Source organism: Salmo salar, chromosome 05 (assembly GCF_965601325.2).
Source record: "Salmo salar chromosome 05, fSalSal1, whole genome shotgun sequence".
NCBI classification, from domain to species: Eukaryota; Metazoa; Chordata; class Actinopteri; order Salmoniformes; family Salmonidae; genus Salmo; species Salmo salar.
The window spans coordinates 11857423-11878504 of NC_138295.1; the positions used below are offsets into that span (position 1 = coordinate 11857423).

Genomic DNA, 21082 nt, shown 5'->3' on the forward strand with positions numbered 1-21082 from the left:
AGGGTGGGGTTGAGACCCAGGGCCTCAAGCTTAATGATGAGCTTGGAGGGTACTATGGTGTTGAATGCTGAGCTGTAGTCAATGACCAGCATTCTTACATAGATATTCCTCTTGTCCAAGTGGGATAGGGAATTGTGCAGGGTGATGGCGGTTAGATCGTCTGTGGACCTATTGGGGCGGTACGCAAATTGAAGTGGGTCTAGGGTGACAGGTAAGATGGAGGTGATATGATCCTTGACTGGTTTCTCAAAGAACTTCATGATGACAGAAATGAGTACTACGGGGCGATAGTCATTTAGTTCAGTTATCTTTGCCTTACTGGGTACAGGAACAATGGTGGCCCTCTTGAAGCATGTGGGGACAGCAGACTGGGATAGGGAGAGATTGAATATGTCCGTAAACACACCAGCCAGCTGGTCTGCGCATGCTCTGGGGACGCGGCTAGGCATGCGAGGGTTAACATGTTTAAATGTCTTACGTCGGCCACGGAGGAGAGCCCACAGTCCTTGTTAGCGGGCTGCGTCGGTCGCACTGTATTATCCTCAAAGCGGTCAAAGAAGGTGTTTAGTTTGTCTGGAAGCAAGACGTCGGTGTCCGTGACGTGGCTGTTTTCTTTTTGTAGTCCGTGATTGTCTGTAGACCCTGCCACATACGTCTCGTGTCTGAGCCGTTGAATGTTGAATTGCGACTCCACTTTGTGCCTATACCGACATTTCACTTGTTTGATTGCCTTGCGGAGGGAATAACTACACTGTTTATATTCCGCCATATTCCCAGTCACCTTGCCATGGTTAAATGCGGTGGTTCGCGTTTTCAGTTTTGCGCGAATGCCGCCATCTATCCTCGGTTTATGGTTAGGGAAGGTTTTAATAGTCACAGTGGGTACAACATCTCCTATGCACTTCCTTATAAACTCCCTCACCGAATCAACATATAATCAATATTACTTTCTGAGGCTACCCGGAACATGTCCCAGTCCGCATGATCAAAACAATCTTGAAGCGTGGATTCCGATTGGTCAGACCAGCGTTGAATAGTCCATGTCACAGGTACATCCTGTTTGAGTTTCTGCCTATAGGAAGGGAGGAGCAAAATGGAGTCATGGTCAGATTTGCCAAAGGGAGGGCGGGGGAGGGCCTTGTATGCGTCATGGAAGTTAGAGTAGCAGTGATCCAGAGTTTTTCCCGCACGAGTGCTACAATCAATATGCTGGTAGAATTTAGGTAGCCTTGTTCTCAAATTTGCTTTTTTTAAATCCCCAGGTACAATATATGCAGCCTCAGGATATATGGCTTCCAGTTTGCATAAAGTCCAGTGAAGATCCTTGGGAGCCGTTGTGGTATTGGCTTGAGGGGGAATATACACGGCTGTGACAATAACCGCAGAGAATTCTCTTGGGACATAATACGGTCGTCATTTGATTGTGAGGAATTCTAGATCAAGTGAACAAAAGGACTTAAGTTCCTGTATGTTGTTACAATTACACCATGAGTCATTAATCATGAAACATACACCCCCACCCTTCTTCCCGGAGAGATGTTTATTTCTGTTGGCGCGACGCACAAAGAATTACGGTGGCTGTACTGACTCCGACAGCATATCCAGAGAGAGCCATGTTTCCGTGAAACAGAGTATGTTACAATCCCTGATGTCGCTCTGGAAAGCAACCCTTGCCCTAATTTTGTCTACCTTGTTATCTAGAGACTGGACATTGTCGAGTAATATACTCGGAAGCGGCGGGTGGTGTGCGCGCCTCCGAAGTCTGACCAGAAGGCCGTTCCGTCTACCTCTTCTGCGGCGATGTTGTTTTGGGTCAGCCCAAAGAACAGTGCCTGAGTGTGGCAGTGTTTGGTTCTGGATAAGAGCGCCTGCTAAATTATTAAAATGTTAAATGTAGATTATCCAGTGTCCACAACAACTCTGTTGATTATTCTCTACCCTCTGTGCATGTGGTGTACTATGGTGTTAGCCATGCTCTCACAAACGCTCGTCTTCTCTCTTTCTCTGTGTCTTCTTCCAGAGGGCCTGAGGTTGAGGACATCCTGGCCTGACACCGGGACATGCCTCCCCCAACCCGTCTTGCCCCCCTCTACCTGCCTGTTGCTGCCTCCACTGGTTCGGTCTCCCCCTCAAATCACTGACCCCCACCCCAAATACTTGGATTCCATTACTTACCATGACATCTTTATGATGAGCCATCTGACCATAGGGTCTTGAAGTGTTAGTTATTTCTGGATGTCGTCTGAGCCTGCTGACTATTAATATTGCTCTTTCCTTATTGAAATGGTGAATAAAGGAAGACTATGCTTTCATTTTCAATCAAGACAAGACAGATTTAATGTATGCTTTACGGCCTATATCTCTGTATTACATACAGCAAGTCAAATGAAGATCAGTGCAAACAGGAAGTGACTTCTTTTCCTAATGATTTCCTAAGGCTGAGGTATTTAGGCAGTTATCAATTATTCCACACCAAGGCTAGATGAGGCTGAATGACCACACACACACAACTACAATGAACTAATTCATCTCATTGGTACATGACTGCTCACTCTGTTGAATATTCAATCAATGAAAAGATGGATTTCTTGTCTGAATTAATGTTTTATTAAACCTTCAAAAGCGACACGCACATACACAAAGGAAGTTTATAAAATAAAGTCATTGACTGGAAAAGTGATTTACTAAATCAATTACACTCACTGCCTCTCCCATTCGATTAACTGGGGGAATGAGATGGAGAAATGGTTTACAGTACAGTAGACGGGGCTTAACAGGCAGAATGCATCCCAAAGGGCACCCTATTCCCTTTTCCTGTATGATGGGGCTCTGGTCTAAAGCAGAGCACTATGTATAGGGTGCCATTTGGGATACAAATGAAGCCACCGGATATCGATGGATACATACCAATCCTCCATCTCTCTCCTCATGGATAATAAGGTGAGGAAACAGGACCATCTTTTAAAAAAAATACAACTTATTTCCATCTCTAGTTCAGTAAAATAAGAAGTTTCTTTGTCACAATCTATTCCAGAAAATAGCGGTAAACAGCGCCACACTCAGGCCGAAAACGTAATATTCTATTTTAGCCAGGCCTGTCTTTTCAAAGAAAATAACATTTTATTCTCTCCATTTGTGCAAAAGTGGTTGTCGTGATCACAAGAAAATCTGACCATTTCAGGTAAAGAGCAACACAGTCAAGCAGAAAAATCTGAATGTTCTATCATACAGTGAGAACAATTAGTTTCTCTGGCTACTTACATATACTGTAAAAAGTTAATTTATAGATGACATTCACTCAGTGGTGTAAAGTATTAGGTAAAAATATTTTTGAAGTACTATAGTTTTTTGGGATAACTTTACTATTTATATTTTTGGCAACTTTTACTTCACTACATTCCTAAAGAAAATAATGTACTTTTTACTCCATATATTTTCCCTGACACCCAAAAGTACGCGCTACATTTTGAAAGCTTAGCAGGACAGAAAATGGTCCAAATCACACACTTATCAACAGAACCTCCTGGTCATTCCTACAGCCTCTGATCTGGAGGACTCACTAAACACAAATGCATCGTTTGTAAATTGTTGGACTGTATCCCTGGCTATCCGTAAATAAAAATAAAATTGTGTTATCTGGTGTGGTTAATAAGGAATTTTTAGTTATTCATACTTTTACTCTTGATACTTAAGTATTTTTAAAACAAATACTTTTACTCAAGTAATCATTTACTGGGTGACTTTCAGTTGAGTCATTGTTACATACGCCTCTAGGAAGAGGGAATGCGACACCCTGCTACAACTAAACTCCATGGAGTGAAAGAGGTATGGGACTGTAGGTGGAGTGAAAGAGGTATGGGACTGTAGGTGGAGTGAAAGAGGTATGGGACTGTAGGTGGAGTGAAAGAGGTATGGGACTGTAGGTGCGAGAAAGGATGACAAAAGGCAGAGAATTTACCATTTACATGGAATTTATTCCATCACGCGGTAATTTTGGGGAAGAGGGGCTGGACAGAACCAAAGAAAGTAAATATCAAAGCCCCCTCTCCTACCTGCATACCCACTACTTACCCATCTTAGCACCACTAGGTGCGCTAACCAAAATCCAGGGGGTGGTCCGCCCAGGTCTTACCTAGTGTGCATAGACATTAAATATGACGGGTGATGTATGCCCGCAGGCCTCTTGCCTAAACACTCCCTAGGTGCCTTCCCCTTCCCCCGGGAACAAAAACAGAATTACTCATCACAAACAGTCCTTTTGGCATACACATACTTTTACACGACCGACAAGATAAAGAAGCTCTGAGCAACAACCGACACAGGATAAAGAAGCTCTGAGCAACAACCGACACAGGATAAAGAAGCTCTGAGCAACAACCAATACAGGATATACAATAAACTCTTTCTATGAAAGAACCAACACAGGCTATCACCCTCAGCTCGATTATCTCAGCAACAACCAACACGGGACACAGTAATCACCTCTCTCTCAGCAACAACCAACATAGTCCATAGCAAATCTCTCAGCAACAACCAACATATGATATAACCATCAGCATCTCACTTCTGAGCAACAGAACACTGGCTTAAATAGCTGGAGAAGGAATCTGTAATGGGATACAGCTGTATCCTGATGAGGGGGCGGGGTCAGCTCCAATTAACAATGGGGCCGACCAATCAGCTGCTTGGGGGAATTTCAGGAAACCATTTCCTGAAAAACACACACACACACACACACAAACAAAATCACAACACAGGAACTGGGGAACGTAACAGTAATTTTCTATTGAGGTATCTTTAGTTTTTCTCAAGTATGACAATTGGGTACTTTTTCTACCACTGCATTCACTGCTATAAACCTGGCTCAAATATAAATCACATAGTTTACACAGACCCACCACGGACCTTTGACAATAACGCTCTGTGTGAAAAGGCGTCCCATGTTCCGTTTTGTCAACGAGCTCAATGTACTCCAAACACTGGTGGTAACCAGATGATCCCAATAATGTATTATATGTAGCCTAGTAAATGATGCCCCCCTCTAGTATGTTCTGTTGCAAACTGTCTGGGACTCGTTTCTCTGTTTACGACTCAAAGATATTTGACATATCAAGTCAAAGATGAAATGAACCTCAAAACACTGGTCTCAAATGTATAAGCATAACTAGGCTACACAGAACCATACATTGTAAATTGAGAGGCATTTCACCATTTTAAACCGTGTCCCAGTCCAACATGCCTAGCTCTGCCCACTGGGGCATGGCTTATGGAGGGCTCTTTGAAATAAGCGCTCCTATCGTTGTGTTCCACCGGATTCAGTTATCTCACAACGCCGGCTTCAAACAGCTTCAAAGCAGCGGACACCAACTGTTTCACACACAGCCACTAAGGGATGCACAACGGCCTAATGTTCTCACCCAACGGCCTAATGTTCTCACACACAACGGCCTAATGTTCTCACACAAAACGGCCTAATGTTCTCACACACAACGGCCTAATGTTCTCACCCAACGGCCTAATGTTCTCACACACAACGGCCTAATGTTCTCACACAAAACGGCCTAATGTTCTCACACACAACGGCCTAATGTTCTCACCCAACGGCCTAATGTTCTCACACACAACGGCCTAATGTTCTCACACAAAACGGCCTAATGTTCTCACACACAACGGCCTAATGTTCTCACACAACGGCCTAATGTTCTCACCCAACGGCCTAATGTTCTCACACACAACGGCCTAATGTTCTCACACCCAACGGCCTAATGTTCTCACCCAATGTCATAATGTTCTCACCCAGCGGCCTAATGTTCTCACACACAACGGCCTAATGTTCTCACACAAAACGACCTAATGTTCTCACACAACGGCCTAATGTTCTCACCCAACGGCCTAATGTTCTCACCCAGCGGCCTAATGTTCTCACACACAACGGCCTAATGTTCTCACACACAACGGCCTAATGTTCTCACGCAAAACGGCCTAATGTTCTCACGCACAACGGCCTAATGTTCTCACCCAACGGCCTAATGTTCTCACACCCAACGGCCTAATGTTCTCACACAATGGCCTAATGTTCTCACACAATGGCCTAATGTTCTCACCCAACGGCCTAATGTTCTCACACACAACGGCCTAATGTTCTCTCACCCAACGGCCTAATGTTCTCACACCCAACGGCCTAATGTTCTCACACAATGGCCTAATGTTCTCACCCAACGGCCTAATGTTCTCACACACAACGGCCTAATGTTCTCTCACCCAACGGCCTAATGTTCTCACACACAACGGCCTAATGTTCTCACACAACGGCCTAATGTTCTCACCCAACGGCCTAATGTTCTCACACACAACGGCCTAATGTTCTCTCACCCAACGGCCTAATGTTCTCACACACAACGGCCTAATGTTCTCACACAACGGCCTAATGTTCTCACACAACGGCCTAATGTTCTCACACAACGGCCTAATGTTCTCACACACAACGGCCTAATGTTCTCACACAAAACGGCCTAATGTTCTCACACACAACGGCCTAATGTTCTCACACACAACGGCCTAATGTTCTCACACACAACGGCCTAATGTTCTCACACAAAACGGCCCAATGTTCTCACACAAAACGGCCTAATGTTCTCACACAAAACGGCCTAATGTTCTCACACACAACGGCCTAATGTTCTATCACCCAACAGCCTAATGTTCTCACACAACGGCCTAATGTTCTCTCACCCAACGGCCTAATGTTCTCACCCAACGTCATAATGTTCTCACCCAGCGGCCTAATGTTCTCACACACAACGGCCTAATGTTCTCACACAAAACGGCCCAATGTTCTCACACACAACGGCCTAATGTTCTCACACAACGGCCTAATGTTCTCACACACAACGGCCTAATGTTCTCACACACAACGGCCTAATGTTCTCACACACAACGGCCTAATGTTCTCACGCAAAACGGCCAAATGTTCTCTCACCCAACGGCCTAATGTTCTCACCCAGAACGGCCTAATGTTCTCACACACAACGGCCTAATGTTCTCACACACAACGGCCTAATGTTCTCACACACAACGGCCTAATGTTCTCACCCAGAACGGCCTAATGTTCTCACACACAACGGCCTAATGTTCTCACACACAACGGCCTAATGTTCTCACCCAGAACGGCCTAATGTTCTCACACACAACGGCCTAATGTTCTCACCCAACGGCCTAATGTTCTCACCCAACGGCCTAATGTTCTCACACCCAACGACCTAATGTTCTCACACAACGGCCTAATGTTCTCACCCAACGGCCTAATGTTCTCACACACAACGGCCTAATGTTCTCTCACCCAACGGCCTAATATTCTCTCACCCAACGGCCTAATGTTCTCACACACAACGGCCTAATGTTCTCACCCAACGGCCTAATGTTCTCACCCAACGGCCTAATGTTCTCACACACAACGGCCTAATATTCTCACACCCAACGGCCTAATGTTCTCACACAACGGCCTAATGTTCTCACCCAACGGCCTAATGTTCTCACACACAACGGCCTAATGTTCTCTCACCCAACGGCCTAATATTCTCTCACCCAACGGCCTAATGTTCTCACCCAACGGCCTAATGTTCTCACCCAACGGCCTAATGTTCTCACACACAACGGCCTAATGTTCTCACCCAACGGCCTAATGACAGATATCTGTCAGAGCGAAATCAAGAGGAAACAGAATCTTTCCCAAAAAGTAGACTGATGATGTCACAGTGTCTAACCAAAAGAGAAAGAAATAGAACGACAGAAAGAAAGAAAAAGAAAGAATTAAAGACAAAGATAAAAATGAAGAAAAATAACATGGAACTTTTTCTGACAAGAAATCTTGGAGATGCTACCAAATGATATGCAAATACACATGGTGCTGCTTACCAACAATGAACTGAAGTACATTTTTCCAAATTGCTACATTTCCATATCAGTTATTAGTTGAATATTTCATGTTACAATTGACAATACGGCATGTATAGCCCCTCATAGACCTCCTTCATTATCCTCCGTCTTGAACCGTTGTCCATTACAAAGCGACCTTGTCTCTTTAAGATTCGACTGTCGGCCATCAGCGGGTCTGTCTGTTCATTGTTGGAGAGAGAGCGAGTTGAGGTTGATGTTTTGGGGACTGAGAACAAGTCGTGCATAATATCACCCGAGCAGCTGCGGTGGAAAGCAGCACAGAACGCCTCTGTTGAACGCACATCCTACCAGAGACAACATGGGTAAGTTATCTACGTTTGTTAAGATATAGCCAACCAACCACAAACAAACGACAAGTTTTCTTTGGTATTCTTTGAATGATTTTCGCATTATAACATATAATATTAGGCAATGGCTGGCATGAAAGGGTAAGATTGCCTATACTCACTGGTGATGCTAGTACTATGTGATTAATTTAATGCTTCCAGAGGCACATCCTGGCCTAATTTTCAGAAGTGCCTTGTCGCGTTTGCTTTCAATTACAATTTTTTTTTTTTTTTTACCGAAATACCGTGTTCTAAGTAGTATTTGTTTGAGGAAAGTAGCAAGTGAATTAATTAAAGGCCATTTTGCAACAATTTGAACAAAATGGGCTTCGGTTCCTAAAAATGTTAAACTTGCTTCCTCGGGCATACAGGGCTGTGATGTCACTGAGAAGTTAATTGAGGTTCCTAATAGGTCCGTGTCTTTATTCGGATTGTTGAGGGGTTTTTGAGGTCGGAACAGTGAAAATGGAGACAAGTGGAACTGTTTAAACTAGACCGAGAACCCCTGCACCTGTTGCTGGGTGACTATGCTACTTTCCTTCCTATGTGTCCTGAGAAGTACTGCTATTTTCCTTCCTATGTGTCCTGAGAAGTACTGCTATTTTCCTTCCTATGTGTCCTGAGAAGTACTGCTATTTTCCTTCCTATGTGTCCTGAGAAGTACTGCTACTTTCCTTCCTATGTGTCCTGAGAAGTACTGCTACTTTGTCCAAATAACAAAATTGCTTGAACATAAGTTTTGAGACTATAAAAGTAAAGTGTTGATTATCAAGTGTTGGTTATCACTGCATGTGATGGCGGTTAGTCAGTGTTCTTTCACTGGCAAACTTTTTAATTGGTTTAAAACTCATTTCCACGCTGGTGTTGTTATGCAACCTGGAAGAATCTGATCTCTCGAAAACACACAACCCTGGAGTTGCAGAGTGCATGTGTATGCTTTCCCTTCCTGCCAACTGTTATAATGGTACCAGCTCCAGCCAGTCTTTTGAGATCTTTCCCCACTTCCACCACAGACTATTGGATATCCCTCTGGTTGTCACAAGCCTCCTTCTGCTCCTATAAACCACCGTGTGGGTGCTGGAGGTGGCTCTGGCTATTGTTTGCTTGACATTGGTGGCCCTTGTCTATCCACACTGCACCGGGACAAAGAACATTGTCTCTGCAGTCACACAAGCAGCCTCTCTCTTCTTCGTCTCTCTTTCTCTGTCCTCCATCTTTTCTCACTGTCCCCATGGTGTGAGCGGTGATTGGAGCTGGGGTTAGTGTTGGGACAAACAGACAGATACTCACGTCCTAAGGGCCCATTCACGGCACATGACTCTGGGGAAGAATGGCCTTAGCTAGCTGACAGACTGAACACTACTGTGCATATAGAACAGACCAGTCCAAGGCCTCAGAGTAACTCAGGGATGAGCTATTTTACGACCACAGCTGGATAGTGTAATAACTGGAGCCAGATCCCTCCAGTATACAGTTGTTATTTATCCATCCATGTAGTCACAGTGACGTTATGTTCATTAACACTCCCCTGGTGTTGTTATTTATCCATCCATGTAGTCACAGTGACGTTATGTTCATTAACACTCCCCTGGTGTTGTTATTTATCCATCCATGTAGTCACAGTGACGTTATGTTCATTAACACTCCCCTGGTGTTGTTATTTATCCATCCATGTAGTCACGGTGACGTTATGTTCATTAACACTCCCCTGGTGTTGTTATTTATCCATCCATGTAGTCACAGTGACGTTATGTTCATTAACACTCCCCTGGTGTTGCTATTTATCCATCCATGTAGTCACAGTGACGTTATGTTCATTAACACTCCCCTGGTGTTGTTATTTATCCATCCATGTAGTCACGGTGAAGTTATGTTCATTAACACTCCCCTGGTGTTGTTATTTATCCATCCATGTAGTCACGGTGACGTTATGTTCATTAACACTCCCCTGGTGTTGTTGTGACTGCTGTAGTAAGTGCCTGGGAGGATTGCCCTATGCTTCTCTACAGGTAACCCTACATTAACCCCTATGTCGTTATGTCCTGTCCTATAGGTTGTTATGACTGCTGTATGAAGTGCCTGGGAGGAGTACCATATTGCTCCCTGGTGGCCACTCTGCTGTGTTTCTCGGGGATAGCTCTGTTCTGTGGCTGTGGTCACCAGGCCCTCACTGAGACGGAGAGACTCATCGAGACATACTTCGCCCGTAACCTACAGGACTACATTACCCTGGCCTACCTGTGAGTGGCTCAAAGGCTATTGCTTTATATCACCCCCCCCCCCCCCCCCCCCCCAAGGCTTTGTTAAACCTGGGCTGGAACAAAAACCTCAATTGTTTTGGTGATCCAGGATTGGCCACCTCTGGTTTAGATGTCCTTTAAGTCTACTGTATAAGTATTTTAAACTAAATGGTAGACCTACTGTTAATGGTAGACCTACTGACCTCTGTACTGATGTGTCCTAATACTTTTTTCCCTCCTCTTCTCCCCCTGTCCCGCCGCCTCTCGGTTCTCCCCCCCTGTCCCGCCGCCTCTCGGTTCTCCCCCCCTGTCCCGCCGCCTCTCGGTTCTCCCCCCCTGTCCCGCCGCCTCTCGGTTCTCCCCCCCTGTCCCGCCGCCTCTCGGTTCTCCCCCCCTGTCCCGCCGCCTCTCGGTTCTCCCCCCCTGCCCCTCCTATACCTCCTCTCCCTCTTTTTCTCTTCCTACATAGTATCCAGTACTTCCAGTATGTTATCTATGGCTTGGCTTCATTCTTCTTCCTCTACTGCATCGTACTGCTGGCGGAGGGATTCTACACCACCAGCGCCACCAGGCAGACCTTCGGAGAGTTCAGGAGCACCCTGTGTGGACGCTGTCTTAGTAGCACGGTGAGAGAGTGGGGGGAGGTGTGGCGGTGACGGGGAGGTGTGGCGATGACGGGGAGTGTGGCGATGACGGGGAGGTGTGGCGGTGACGGGAGGTGTGGCGGAGTGGGTGACGGTAACAGGGTGGGGCGGAGGTGTGACGGTAACAGGGTGGGGTGACGGTAACAGGGTGGGGTGACGGTAACAGGGTGGGGTGACGGTAACAGGGTGGGGCGGAGGGGTGACGGTAACAGGGTGGGGTGACGGTAACAGGGTGGGGCGGAGGGGTGACGGTAACAGGGTGGGGTGACGGTAACAGGGTGGGGCGGAGGGGTGACGGTAACAGGGTGGGGTGACGGTAACAGGGTGGGGCGGAGGGGTGACGGTAACAGGGTGGGGTGACGGTAACAGGGTGGGGCGGAGGTGTGACGGTAACAGGGCGGGGTGACGGTAACAGGGCGGGGTGACGGTAACAGGGCGGGGTGACGGTAACAGGGCGGGGTGACGGTAACAGGGTGGGGTGGCGGTGTGACGGTAACAGGGTGGGGTGGCGGTAACAAGGTGGGGCGGAGGTAAGAAGATAGTTGAGAGGATGGGGTGGAGGTAGAGTGGGGGCTGAGGCTAGTGGGATAGAGGTAAGAGAGTGAGGGTACGTTTGAGGGTGGAGATGAGAGCTCAACAAAACAGATTAATTTTTGGCCTGTTATGATTCATAATACCTAAACATCCATCTCTCCCTTCATCTCCAGTTTATATTGATAACGTACGTGCTGGTGGTGGTGTGGCTGTTGGTGTTTGCCTTCTCTGCCTTGCCTGTCTACTTCTTCTACAACATGGACACAACCTGCCACACCATCACCGTCCTGACTGAGACCCCAGCTAGCATCAACCAGCTCTGTATCGACGCCAGGCAGTACGGTAAGGACATAAAACATCACCTCGCTGTAGTTCTTTAATACGTCCATTATGTTCATCCATATGGTAACGTGTAAACCTTACCTCACTGTAGTTCTCTATACGACCTAGTCATCCATATGGTAATGTGTAAACCTTACCTCACTGTAGTTCTCTATACGACCTAATCATCCATATGGTAACGTGTAAACCTTACCTCACTGTAGTTCTCTATAGGACCTAATCATCCATATGGTAACGTGTAAACCTTACCTCACTGTAGTTCTCTATACGACCTAGTCATCCATATGGTAACGTGTAAACCTTACCTCACTGTAGTTCTCTATACGACCTAGTCATCCATATGGTAACGTGTAAACCTTACCTCACTGTAGTTCTCTATACGACCTAGTCATCCATATGGTAACGTGTAAACCTTACCTCACTGTAGTTCTCTATACGACCTAGTCATCCATATGGTAACGTGTAAACCTTACCTCACTGTAGTTCTCTATACGACCTAGTCATCCATATGGTAACGTGTAAACCTTACCTCACTGTAGTTCTCTATACGACCTAGTCATCCATATGGTAACGTGTAAACCTTACCTCACTGTAGTTCTCTATACGACCTAGTCATCCATATGGTAACGTGTAAACCTTACTGTTATATCTAGCCTAGCTGTAGAAGAACGCACATCTGCACGGTTTCACATTGTACATCACTCTGTCGTTTAATGACATGTGCCACTCATCCTGACAACCCATTCATCCGTAAAGCAGCACACTGTCGTAAACCATAACAACGTATAGTATGACATACAGCACGTCGTACCATACATAACATTTCCCCCCCCTTTCCAAAACCAGGGACTGGTACCAAATATAAAATGTCCATAGGGCAAGAACCTAGAGTGATACCTGTAAGAAATAAAACATTAACCCTTAAACGGAAGGACTCTCCAAACTAGCCAGTTCAGTCCATTAACCTGGAGGTTGACTAAGACACCTACCGGAGCCTAAGAATGAAAAGAGGTTAAGTAGTCCCCCAGATGAGCAGGGCGAGTTCGTGCCCGCATAGGCCTTTCTTCAACCGCCACCGCTTGTGGCTCTGGCCCTTGGGGAGCCCACAGAGGCTGGGGCTCAGGTGGTAGTGGTGGGGGAGGTCCATCCGGTGGCGTCTCTGGCCTGCATGTCTGTTCTGTGTGCATTCGTATTCCTTGAGGGGCATGGACTTTTCTGAGGCGGCTGGCGTGCCAGCGTGATCCATTGCTCAACATGAATGTGGCGGGCCCCAGTTGTCGACTGACCTGCAGCGGGTCCGACCAGAATGAGGCCATTTTGTTGCACCGCTGAGGCCGTCGGGCTCGGACCCAGTCAGACACTTGGATGATCGACTTCTTCACCCTGTGTGCCTTGTCAAAACGCTGTTTCATTTCTCTTTGGTGCCTGGTCACTGCCTGCTTTTCTTGGGTGCACCTAGTCGCCGGTTCTGCAACTCTCTGTGTTCTGAGTCTGTCCAGTGGCAGTTCCATCTCACGACCTAGCATGAGGGATGCCGGGGAGGCCTGTGTTGTTGTGTGTTTGCTTGCTCTGTAGTGCATTAACGTTTGATTCAAAGCAGTTTGGAACGTGCACCCCTGGACCAGGTGCGCTCTGATGCCGTTCTTTAGCATTTGGTTGAAGCGTTCCACCCCTCCTTTAGCTTGTGGGTTGTAGTAGGCCGTGCGGATGTGTTTGATTCCCTTGTTGCTGAGATATGAGGAGAACTCGGCAGAGATTAGCTGGGGCCCATTGTCCGTGGTCAGGGTGAGGAAGCGCTGATGGTGAGGGACTGCGTGACCATGGATCTCGCCACAGATGTCCAGTTGGATGTGCTCCCAAGGGCGGGACGGCCATGCGAGAGGCTGCTAGGGGGCTGGGGCGGACTGTCCTGTTTTCCCACTGAGGAGGCATGCAGCACAATCCCTGACCAGGGCTTCAATGTCGTGGTCGATGCCTGGCCACTACACAAGGTCTCGACATTGCTGTTTGACCTTCACTATGCCCAAGTGCCCCTCGTGCGCCATGGACAGAACACGCGCACGCAGACCACTTGGGACCACAGTGCAAAACCCTCGAGAGACACAGACTTCTTCCCAGCAAGACAGTTCGTGCTTCACCCTGGCGAAAGTCGCCAGCTCTTCCGGCACGTGTGCTGGCCATCCAGTGCGTATGTAGGTGCACAGGGTAGACAGTGTGGGATCCTGTTCCGATGCTTGCTTCAGCTCCTCCAGTGAGACGACTGACTTAAGAGGAGCATAAAGCATTTGTACGAGCTCTGTTTCGTTGTCGTCTGGCAAGACGGTCGGAGTAGGAGCGTCAAAGGTGCGTGAGAGGAGGTCTGCCACCACATTATCCCTCCCTGGAGTGAACTTCAGCTGATAGTCATACTGTCTGAGGCGGTCGGCCCATCTGTGCAGCCGAAGTGGCTTGTGGCCAGTTCCTGATGCCGACAGTAGCGTTGTGAGGGACTGGTGGTCGGTTCGGAGCATGAACAGACGGCCATAGTGGTAGAGGTGCCACCTTTCGCACGCCCAGACACAGGCCAGTGCTTCTCGTTCGCCCACAGAGTACCGTTGTTCTGTGGGGCTCAGGGCCCTTGAGGCGAAGGCGACGGGCCTCTCAATGCCATTCTGCAGCTGTGAGAGGACAGCTCCTAGTGCTCCAGCTGAGGTGTCACATGTGACAATGGTGGGGCAGACGGGGTCAAAGTGAGCCAAGACTGGGGCTGTGGTGAGCTGGCTCTTCAGTGAGCGGACGGCGTCTGAGCAGGCTGCCGTCCAGGCCCATGGCTCATCCTTCTTGAGGAGCTGGCGAAGGGGCGCTGTGGTCTGGGAGTAGTGGGGCAGAAACCGGAGGTAGTAGGCTGTCATGCCCAAGAATGATGCCACCTGAGAGGCTAAGGTCGGTTCCGGGATCCTGTGGACGGCTTCAATGTTCGACATGAGTGGGGCAATGCCTTTGGCCGACAGGCGGAACCCCACAAACTCGACGGCTGGAGCTGCAAAGGTGCACTTTCCACCATTAAGGGTCAGGTTGTTCTGCAGTAGAGCGCTGAATACTCTGTGGAGTCGATAATCATGGATGAGGAGGTCAGGACCGTGGACCACGATGTCATCCAGATAGACCGCCACCCCAGGTATTCCAGCGAGGATGGTGCTCATCACCTTCTGGAAGCAGCTGGGGGCGGAGCTAAGTCCAAAAGACATGCGTGTATATCTGAACACGCCAGCACGTGTGACAAAGGTAGTGAGATCTCTGCTAGCTGCATGGAGGGGTACCTGAAGATAACCCTGACGAAGGTCAAGCTTCGTGAAGATCGTGGAGCCATGGAATTGTGCGGTCAGCTCCTCAGCTGTAGGCAAGGGGTACTTATCCGGGACAACGGCCTTGTTCACAGCACGAAGATCCACGCAGGTCCGGATTCCACCTGACTTTTTGGTTGCAATGACCAAGTTTGAAATCCAGGGGGCAGCGTTGACTGGCTCAATGATGCCTGCATCCAACTGTGCTTGGAGATCTTTTGTGACGTCATCACGCAGTGCAAAGGGAATGCGCCGCAGGGGCTGCATGACTGGGGTCACTTCCGGATTCACTAGGGGCCTGTGAGCAAAGGCTGTGAGGCAGCCCAGTCCATCAAACAGAGTTGGCCAGTTCTGTTGCCATGTGCAGGTAACCTGGTGGATAGCTGACCCACTGTCATCTCTCAGCGTGAATCCCAAGCCTGTGAAGAGGTCGAGGCCCAAGAGGTTGGCACCCCGCTTTGCAACATGAAATGTGAATGATGGCAGATGCTAGGTGCCGTAGTGTACTGGGACCTGGAGGGTGCCTACAATGTCTATCTTGGATCTACCGTACCCACACAGGGCAGTGGAGGGCTGTTGGAGTGGTAGGTGACGGAAAAACTTGTAGTAAGTGGCAAGGTTGAGCAATGACACCGCAGCGCCAGTATCCAGCAGCAAAGGCAAACCCACCTCACCCAGCTGCACAGTGCATGTCCTGAATGACACATGGTTGGTGGAGACAGTTTGGATTTCCGTGCGTTCATGTTGAGAGTGAGTTGAAACTAAGGCCCTGTGCTGGGTGGAGCTAGTAGCTGGGACAGAACGACACACTTTCGCAAAGTGATTGTATTTTGAACAGTTCTTGCATATTTTCCCACGGGCTGGGCAGTTTGAAGCCCTTGAATTGTGAGAGCTAGCCCCACAGTTGCCACAGCTACTTCTGTTCGTTTGTCTGTGTGCCTGCTGCACGGGCATGCCGGTGTCTGTGTCCATGCAGCTATCAACGTGGGAGGCCATGCGCAGCGTGTGATCGTTGTAGTGCGCCTGCTCAGGCTGAAGCTGCTGTGTGAGAATGGCTGGGGGCCGAGTGTATGCTGCAGATCTGTCTGTTAGCATAGTAGAGCATTCCAACGCCGCTTCAACCTGGAGTGCTATTTTAATAGCTCCATCTAGTTGTAAATTATCCGATTCCAAAAGCAGTTTCTCCCTTGTCTTTTCACATAACGTCCCCTCTATCAACTGATCCCTGATGATCTCGTCCTGAAGTGTCCCATAGTTACAAGAGCTAGCCAAATCCCTCAGATTAGCCACGTAGCTTTGAATAGACTCACCCGGCCGTTGGTGTCTCTTCCGTAGCCGGTAGCGTCGGAGGAGCACTCGCTCTTTCCCGGCGAAGTGGTTCCGTAGGAGGCTGACTGCAGCAGTGAATGTAGGAGCCGATCCAAGCGCTCTGAAAATCCTCTGTCCCTCTGTACCGAGGCAGTGACGGAGCAGTGCTGTCCTCCGCTTATCGGAGATTGTAGAAAAGTCCATAGCTTCGATATAAGTGTTAAAGCTATCAAGCCAGTTATTCCACGGGACTGGAGGTTCGCCAGGCACGGCGAGGAATGGTGCCGGCGGTGGTAAACTGAATTCAGCCATCTTCGTCGCCAATGTTATTTCTAGCCTAGCTGTAGAAGAACGCACATCTGCACGGTTTCACATTGTACATCACTCTGTCGTTTAATGACATGTGCCACTCATCCTGACAACCCATTCATCCGTAAAGCAGCACACTGTCGTAAACCATAACAACGTATAGTATGACGTACAGCACGTCGTACCATACATAACACTTACCTCACTGTAGTTCTCTATACGACCTAATCATCCATATGGTAACGTGTAAACCTTACCTCACTGTAGTTCTCTATACGACCTAATCATTCATGTGGATTCCGAGTGCTCAATTTATTTCATTAAAATCTACTCTGTGGAAATTTGGAGTGACATTTCCAACTACAAAAGCTGAAAGTTCACAGCAGAGAATCAAAAGTATTTTTTTCCATTTCTTCCAGGGCTTCTACCATGGAATGCGATGCCAGGCAAAGCTTGTGGAATGACACTGTCCACTGTCTGCAAAACCAGAGAGGTCAGTAATACAGTCTCTCATGATAAAACTTGGCAGACACCAAGAAACAAAGCGTGTTTCTAGAATGTCAGCGTGTTTCTAGAATGTCAGCGTGTTTCTAGAATGTCAGCGTGTTTCTAGAATGTCAGCGTGTTTCTAGAATGTCAGCGTGTTTCTAGAATGTCAGCGTGTTTCTAGAATGTCAGCGTGGTTCTAGAACGTCAGCGTGGTTCTAGAATTGACACATGATTTCTCTGATTTGTTCTTTTACAGTTCCGTCTGACCTACGACCTGTACATCGCAACGTTTGCCGGGGCTGGCATCACACTCTTGGCGCTTGTGAGTTACCCTGCCCTAATCCCTTAACTGGGAGCAGATTGGCTACAGCTTTACAATAGAGTTGTGTCCCATGTGACATAGTCAGTGTAGGTGTTCAGGAATGTCAGGCCTCCATGGCTGATGAGTCTCACTGTAGCTCTCTGTTCTTTCACTCCTCAGCCGATTCCGATGATAGAAACACTGTCATAACGGCTGGTACTTTTCCTGCTGGGAAGATCCCATAGTTACATTGCCATATCAGTACACTGTTACTGTAGCCTACTGCAGATGCTCAGAATTACACTGAGATTGTCATGGACCTTGATGAACATAATAAGTGTGAAATGGTGCTCAATTCTGTCTTTTCTGTCTCTTTCCTTTTGTTCAATGCTCTCCTTTCTTCCCCTCTTTCTCCATCTCTCTCTAGCTCACCTACATGGTGTCCACCACCTATAACTTTGCGTTGCTGCGGTACCTGGGGAGAAAGGGCATAGGCACGCGGTGTTAGACTCTCCACCTCCTCCCCTCCTGCCTCTCCATCCGACAGACACCCAGAGGGGACACTGACTCCCTAACACCCCTCTACCTATCCTCAACACCACCGCTGGTTGATTCTTTGAACTTAAATGATTGATACCTTGAGCGAATCCTATTCTGTCCATTTTCCCTTCAAGACCCACCAGCCTTTCCCTGTACTGTCCTCATAGCACAATGGGTGGTTTAGTGGATGTGTTGTTGAGAAACCCAGACTTATACTACCTTTTACTGCTTTGTCACTGTCTTTCTCATGTTACATTTAGTTTGCTCTGAAGCCGTCTTCAAGTTTTCTGTATTTTTGTTATTCTCCATGTGTATTTTTGTCGTGTGTCACCAAATGTTTGTAAAGATTGACGTAATCTTCATATACTGAGGTTAGTGTACATGGCATATACTCCATGTTTTGTCTTTCCTCACCTTTTAAAAAGAAATCACATGTAAAACCCAACTAATAATTTTGGTAACATAACAAAATGTATATTTTACAAATATCTTCAGTTATAAATGTCACACTGACTCATGGTTAGGGACCACTTGCCTACTTTAGGCTATGGGATTCTAATCTGTTACTATGGGTACCATCCTTCACATCTGGTTGCCATGGTGCCAGACAAGCGTGCATTTGCAGTTCTTCTCTCTGACCTCAGGTCCTTTTCTCACGGGCAGCAGAAAGGCCTCGACAATGGAGGCCGCCCCGCTTAGGACTTCTTAGAAAACTAACCAATCAGAGGGGGTTCCTAGGGTCCACCGGCCCCCGGGTGGGAGGTGGAAGGGTCTGTGTGACAAGGCCCCTTTGTTACTATAGAGACCTTAGTCTGTAGCAAGGGTCATATTGAATGTCAGAGGGAGAAGGTCTTCATGACAAAGACAGGGAAAAAAGGCTGAAATCTTCTCTCAATGGCCTGAATACAACCCTTCTGTGACGGGACACTGCTGCATGACACCCCATCTGTTGGAGGTGATGGACCCTGTGAAGAGACTTGGAAAGAAAAGGGTTAACATTTTGTTTGAATGAAGGGATATTGCATCTGAGAAAAGGGACAGCATTTTTAGTGCGTTTGTCAAACTTCTGGTTGGTACAGATCATTTCTCTTTTTAATGTTAAGATTTTACGGCTGCTTATTTTTTTTTTAGCAACCTTTTATGTCATTTAGAAGATTAAAACTTCTCTTAAGATGCTTTACTCTGTATGGCACTACATTGATGTGATTTTATTATTGGCTATATCTGGCTATATATATGGTATCGTTTGCAAGGGACGAGGTTCCGTTATAGAGGCAAACCGATACAGTTTATTCTCTGTAGCTGTCTAGAAAATATTAGTAGTTATTGTATAACACCCTACTACTTACTGTAGATAAATGTACTAATCTTAATTCCAATTGACTTTGTTTTAAACAAAAGACGGCTTCTTTAACTAATGAAATATCTTGTAACATACTGTGAGCGTAGGTTATCCAATTGGATGGAAGCTTTATCCAGCAGCACAGGTTGGTTTTGTGAATTGACAGCTGGCTGTTTCGTTTCTTTCTGTTTTATGAAACTATGTTGGTTTGGTAATAAAAGATGGCCTCTCCTTTTTAAAGAAGTTATTCTCTCTCTCTTTGTTACGACCGGGTATCGAACCCATGATGTCCATGCTACTACCATGTGTGCCCTGCCAGCTCCTCGACGTGGCATTTATTAATATATGTAAAGTCTGTCACGGGAAACTAGGCTGCTCATCACACAAACGTAGCTCACTGAACCAACTGTTACATCTCTATCAGTAAATGTGCTGAGAGAAAAGCCTGTTTTTGACTGGCTTGACGCTACTGTAGGCCATGTCCTCCTGGGGCTGGTGTTCTGTTTCGCTCATCGCTTCTCTTCCCCCACAGATCCACTGCTCCCTCCAGCTGGCAGTCAGACAGGTGGACCTAAAGGAAGAGAGGAGGCAGGAGAAAGAGAAGAGGAAAAGCTATGAGCTGTACGGTAGACTGCAGAAGGACATAGGAGGGACAATGCGCTCCCCTTACGCCCCCCACATCATATCTGATAGTCTACCTCCTGACTGACCCCCCCCCCCTCAATCCTCCATGGTAACCCCTGAGAACGATCAGTTGGAGCTGACTCCCTAACCTTGAAGTGGCCCGTTTCCCGTACCCAGTTTTAAGCCTAATCCTGGATTTAAAAGCACTTTCAGTGGAGAATCTCCATTGAGCATGCTTTTTAATCCAGGACTAAACCTACTAATCTGAGTCTGGGAAACTGTCCCGTGAAAGGTTCCTCCCTAATATTGAATACAATTATATTTGTTTTATATCCAAAGACTATTATTATTATTGTCTTATCCCAGTGGGTGGTTTAGTTTGGAGAGCTGTTGAGATTCCTGCAGAGTATACTTCTACTTCCTCCTGCTTTGGATCTAGCTAGCCGTTTTAGAACCAGGCCAGATCCATTGTCAGGATATTATTCCATGTTAAAATATATTCTTTGTATTTATGTACAGATTATCTGACACTAGCACATACATGGGCTCTAAAGTCCTATGAAGTTAAGTGTGTTCATTTTGTAGGTTTACATGACTTGCATTCCAGCTTAAATTCCTAGTTAGACTTTGAGTTGTACACAGTGGCGATATGTTGGACAAAGACAACCCTATTAGGGCCCTGCTTTTTTGTTGTTCTGTTTCTCTTTGAGGGGGTGAATTTGATATGGTAACCTTTCATGTGTTTTGCTTTTCTTTTGGCCAAATAAAGAAGATATGCAATGTTTACTGTTACTATCCCGTTAT

At 47.0% G+C, this 21082-nt stretch overlaps 1 protein-coding gene across 3 annotated transcripts; it reads left to right on the top strand.

Annotated features, from left to right (window-relative positions):
* Positions 1-8101: 8101 nt before the first annotated feature.
* On the top strand, positions 8102-21062 carry LOC106604242 (myelin proteolipid protein). 3 transcript variants are annotated; one of them, XR_006769824.2, is made up of 8 exons: positions 8104-8258; positions 10336-10522; positions 10992-11148; positions 11874-12042; positions 17402-17475; positions 17728-17793; positions 18200-19381; positions 20187-20324. XR_006769824.2 is itself a non-coding variant. In XM_045717895.2 (7 exons), the coding sequence occupies exons 1-7, from the start codon at positions 8255-8257 to the stop codon at positions 20361-20363; spliced, it is 834 nt and encodes a 277-aa protein (XP_045573851.1). In that variant the 5' UTR covers positions 8102-8254; the 3' UTR covers positions 20364-21062. The 3 variants fall into 3 exon arrangements, 2 of the variants coding, with proteins under 2 accessions (XP_045573851.1, XP_045573852.1); XM_045717895.2 differs by lacking the exon at positions 18200-19381 and having other exon boundaries at positions 8102-8258; positions 20187-21062; XM_045717896.2 differs by lacking the exon at positions 20187-20324 and having other exon boundaries at positions 18200-19897.
* Positions 21063-21082: the final 20 nt, after the last annotated feature.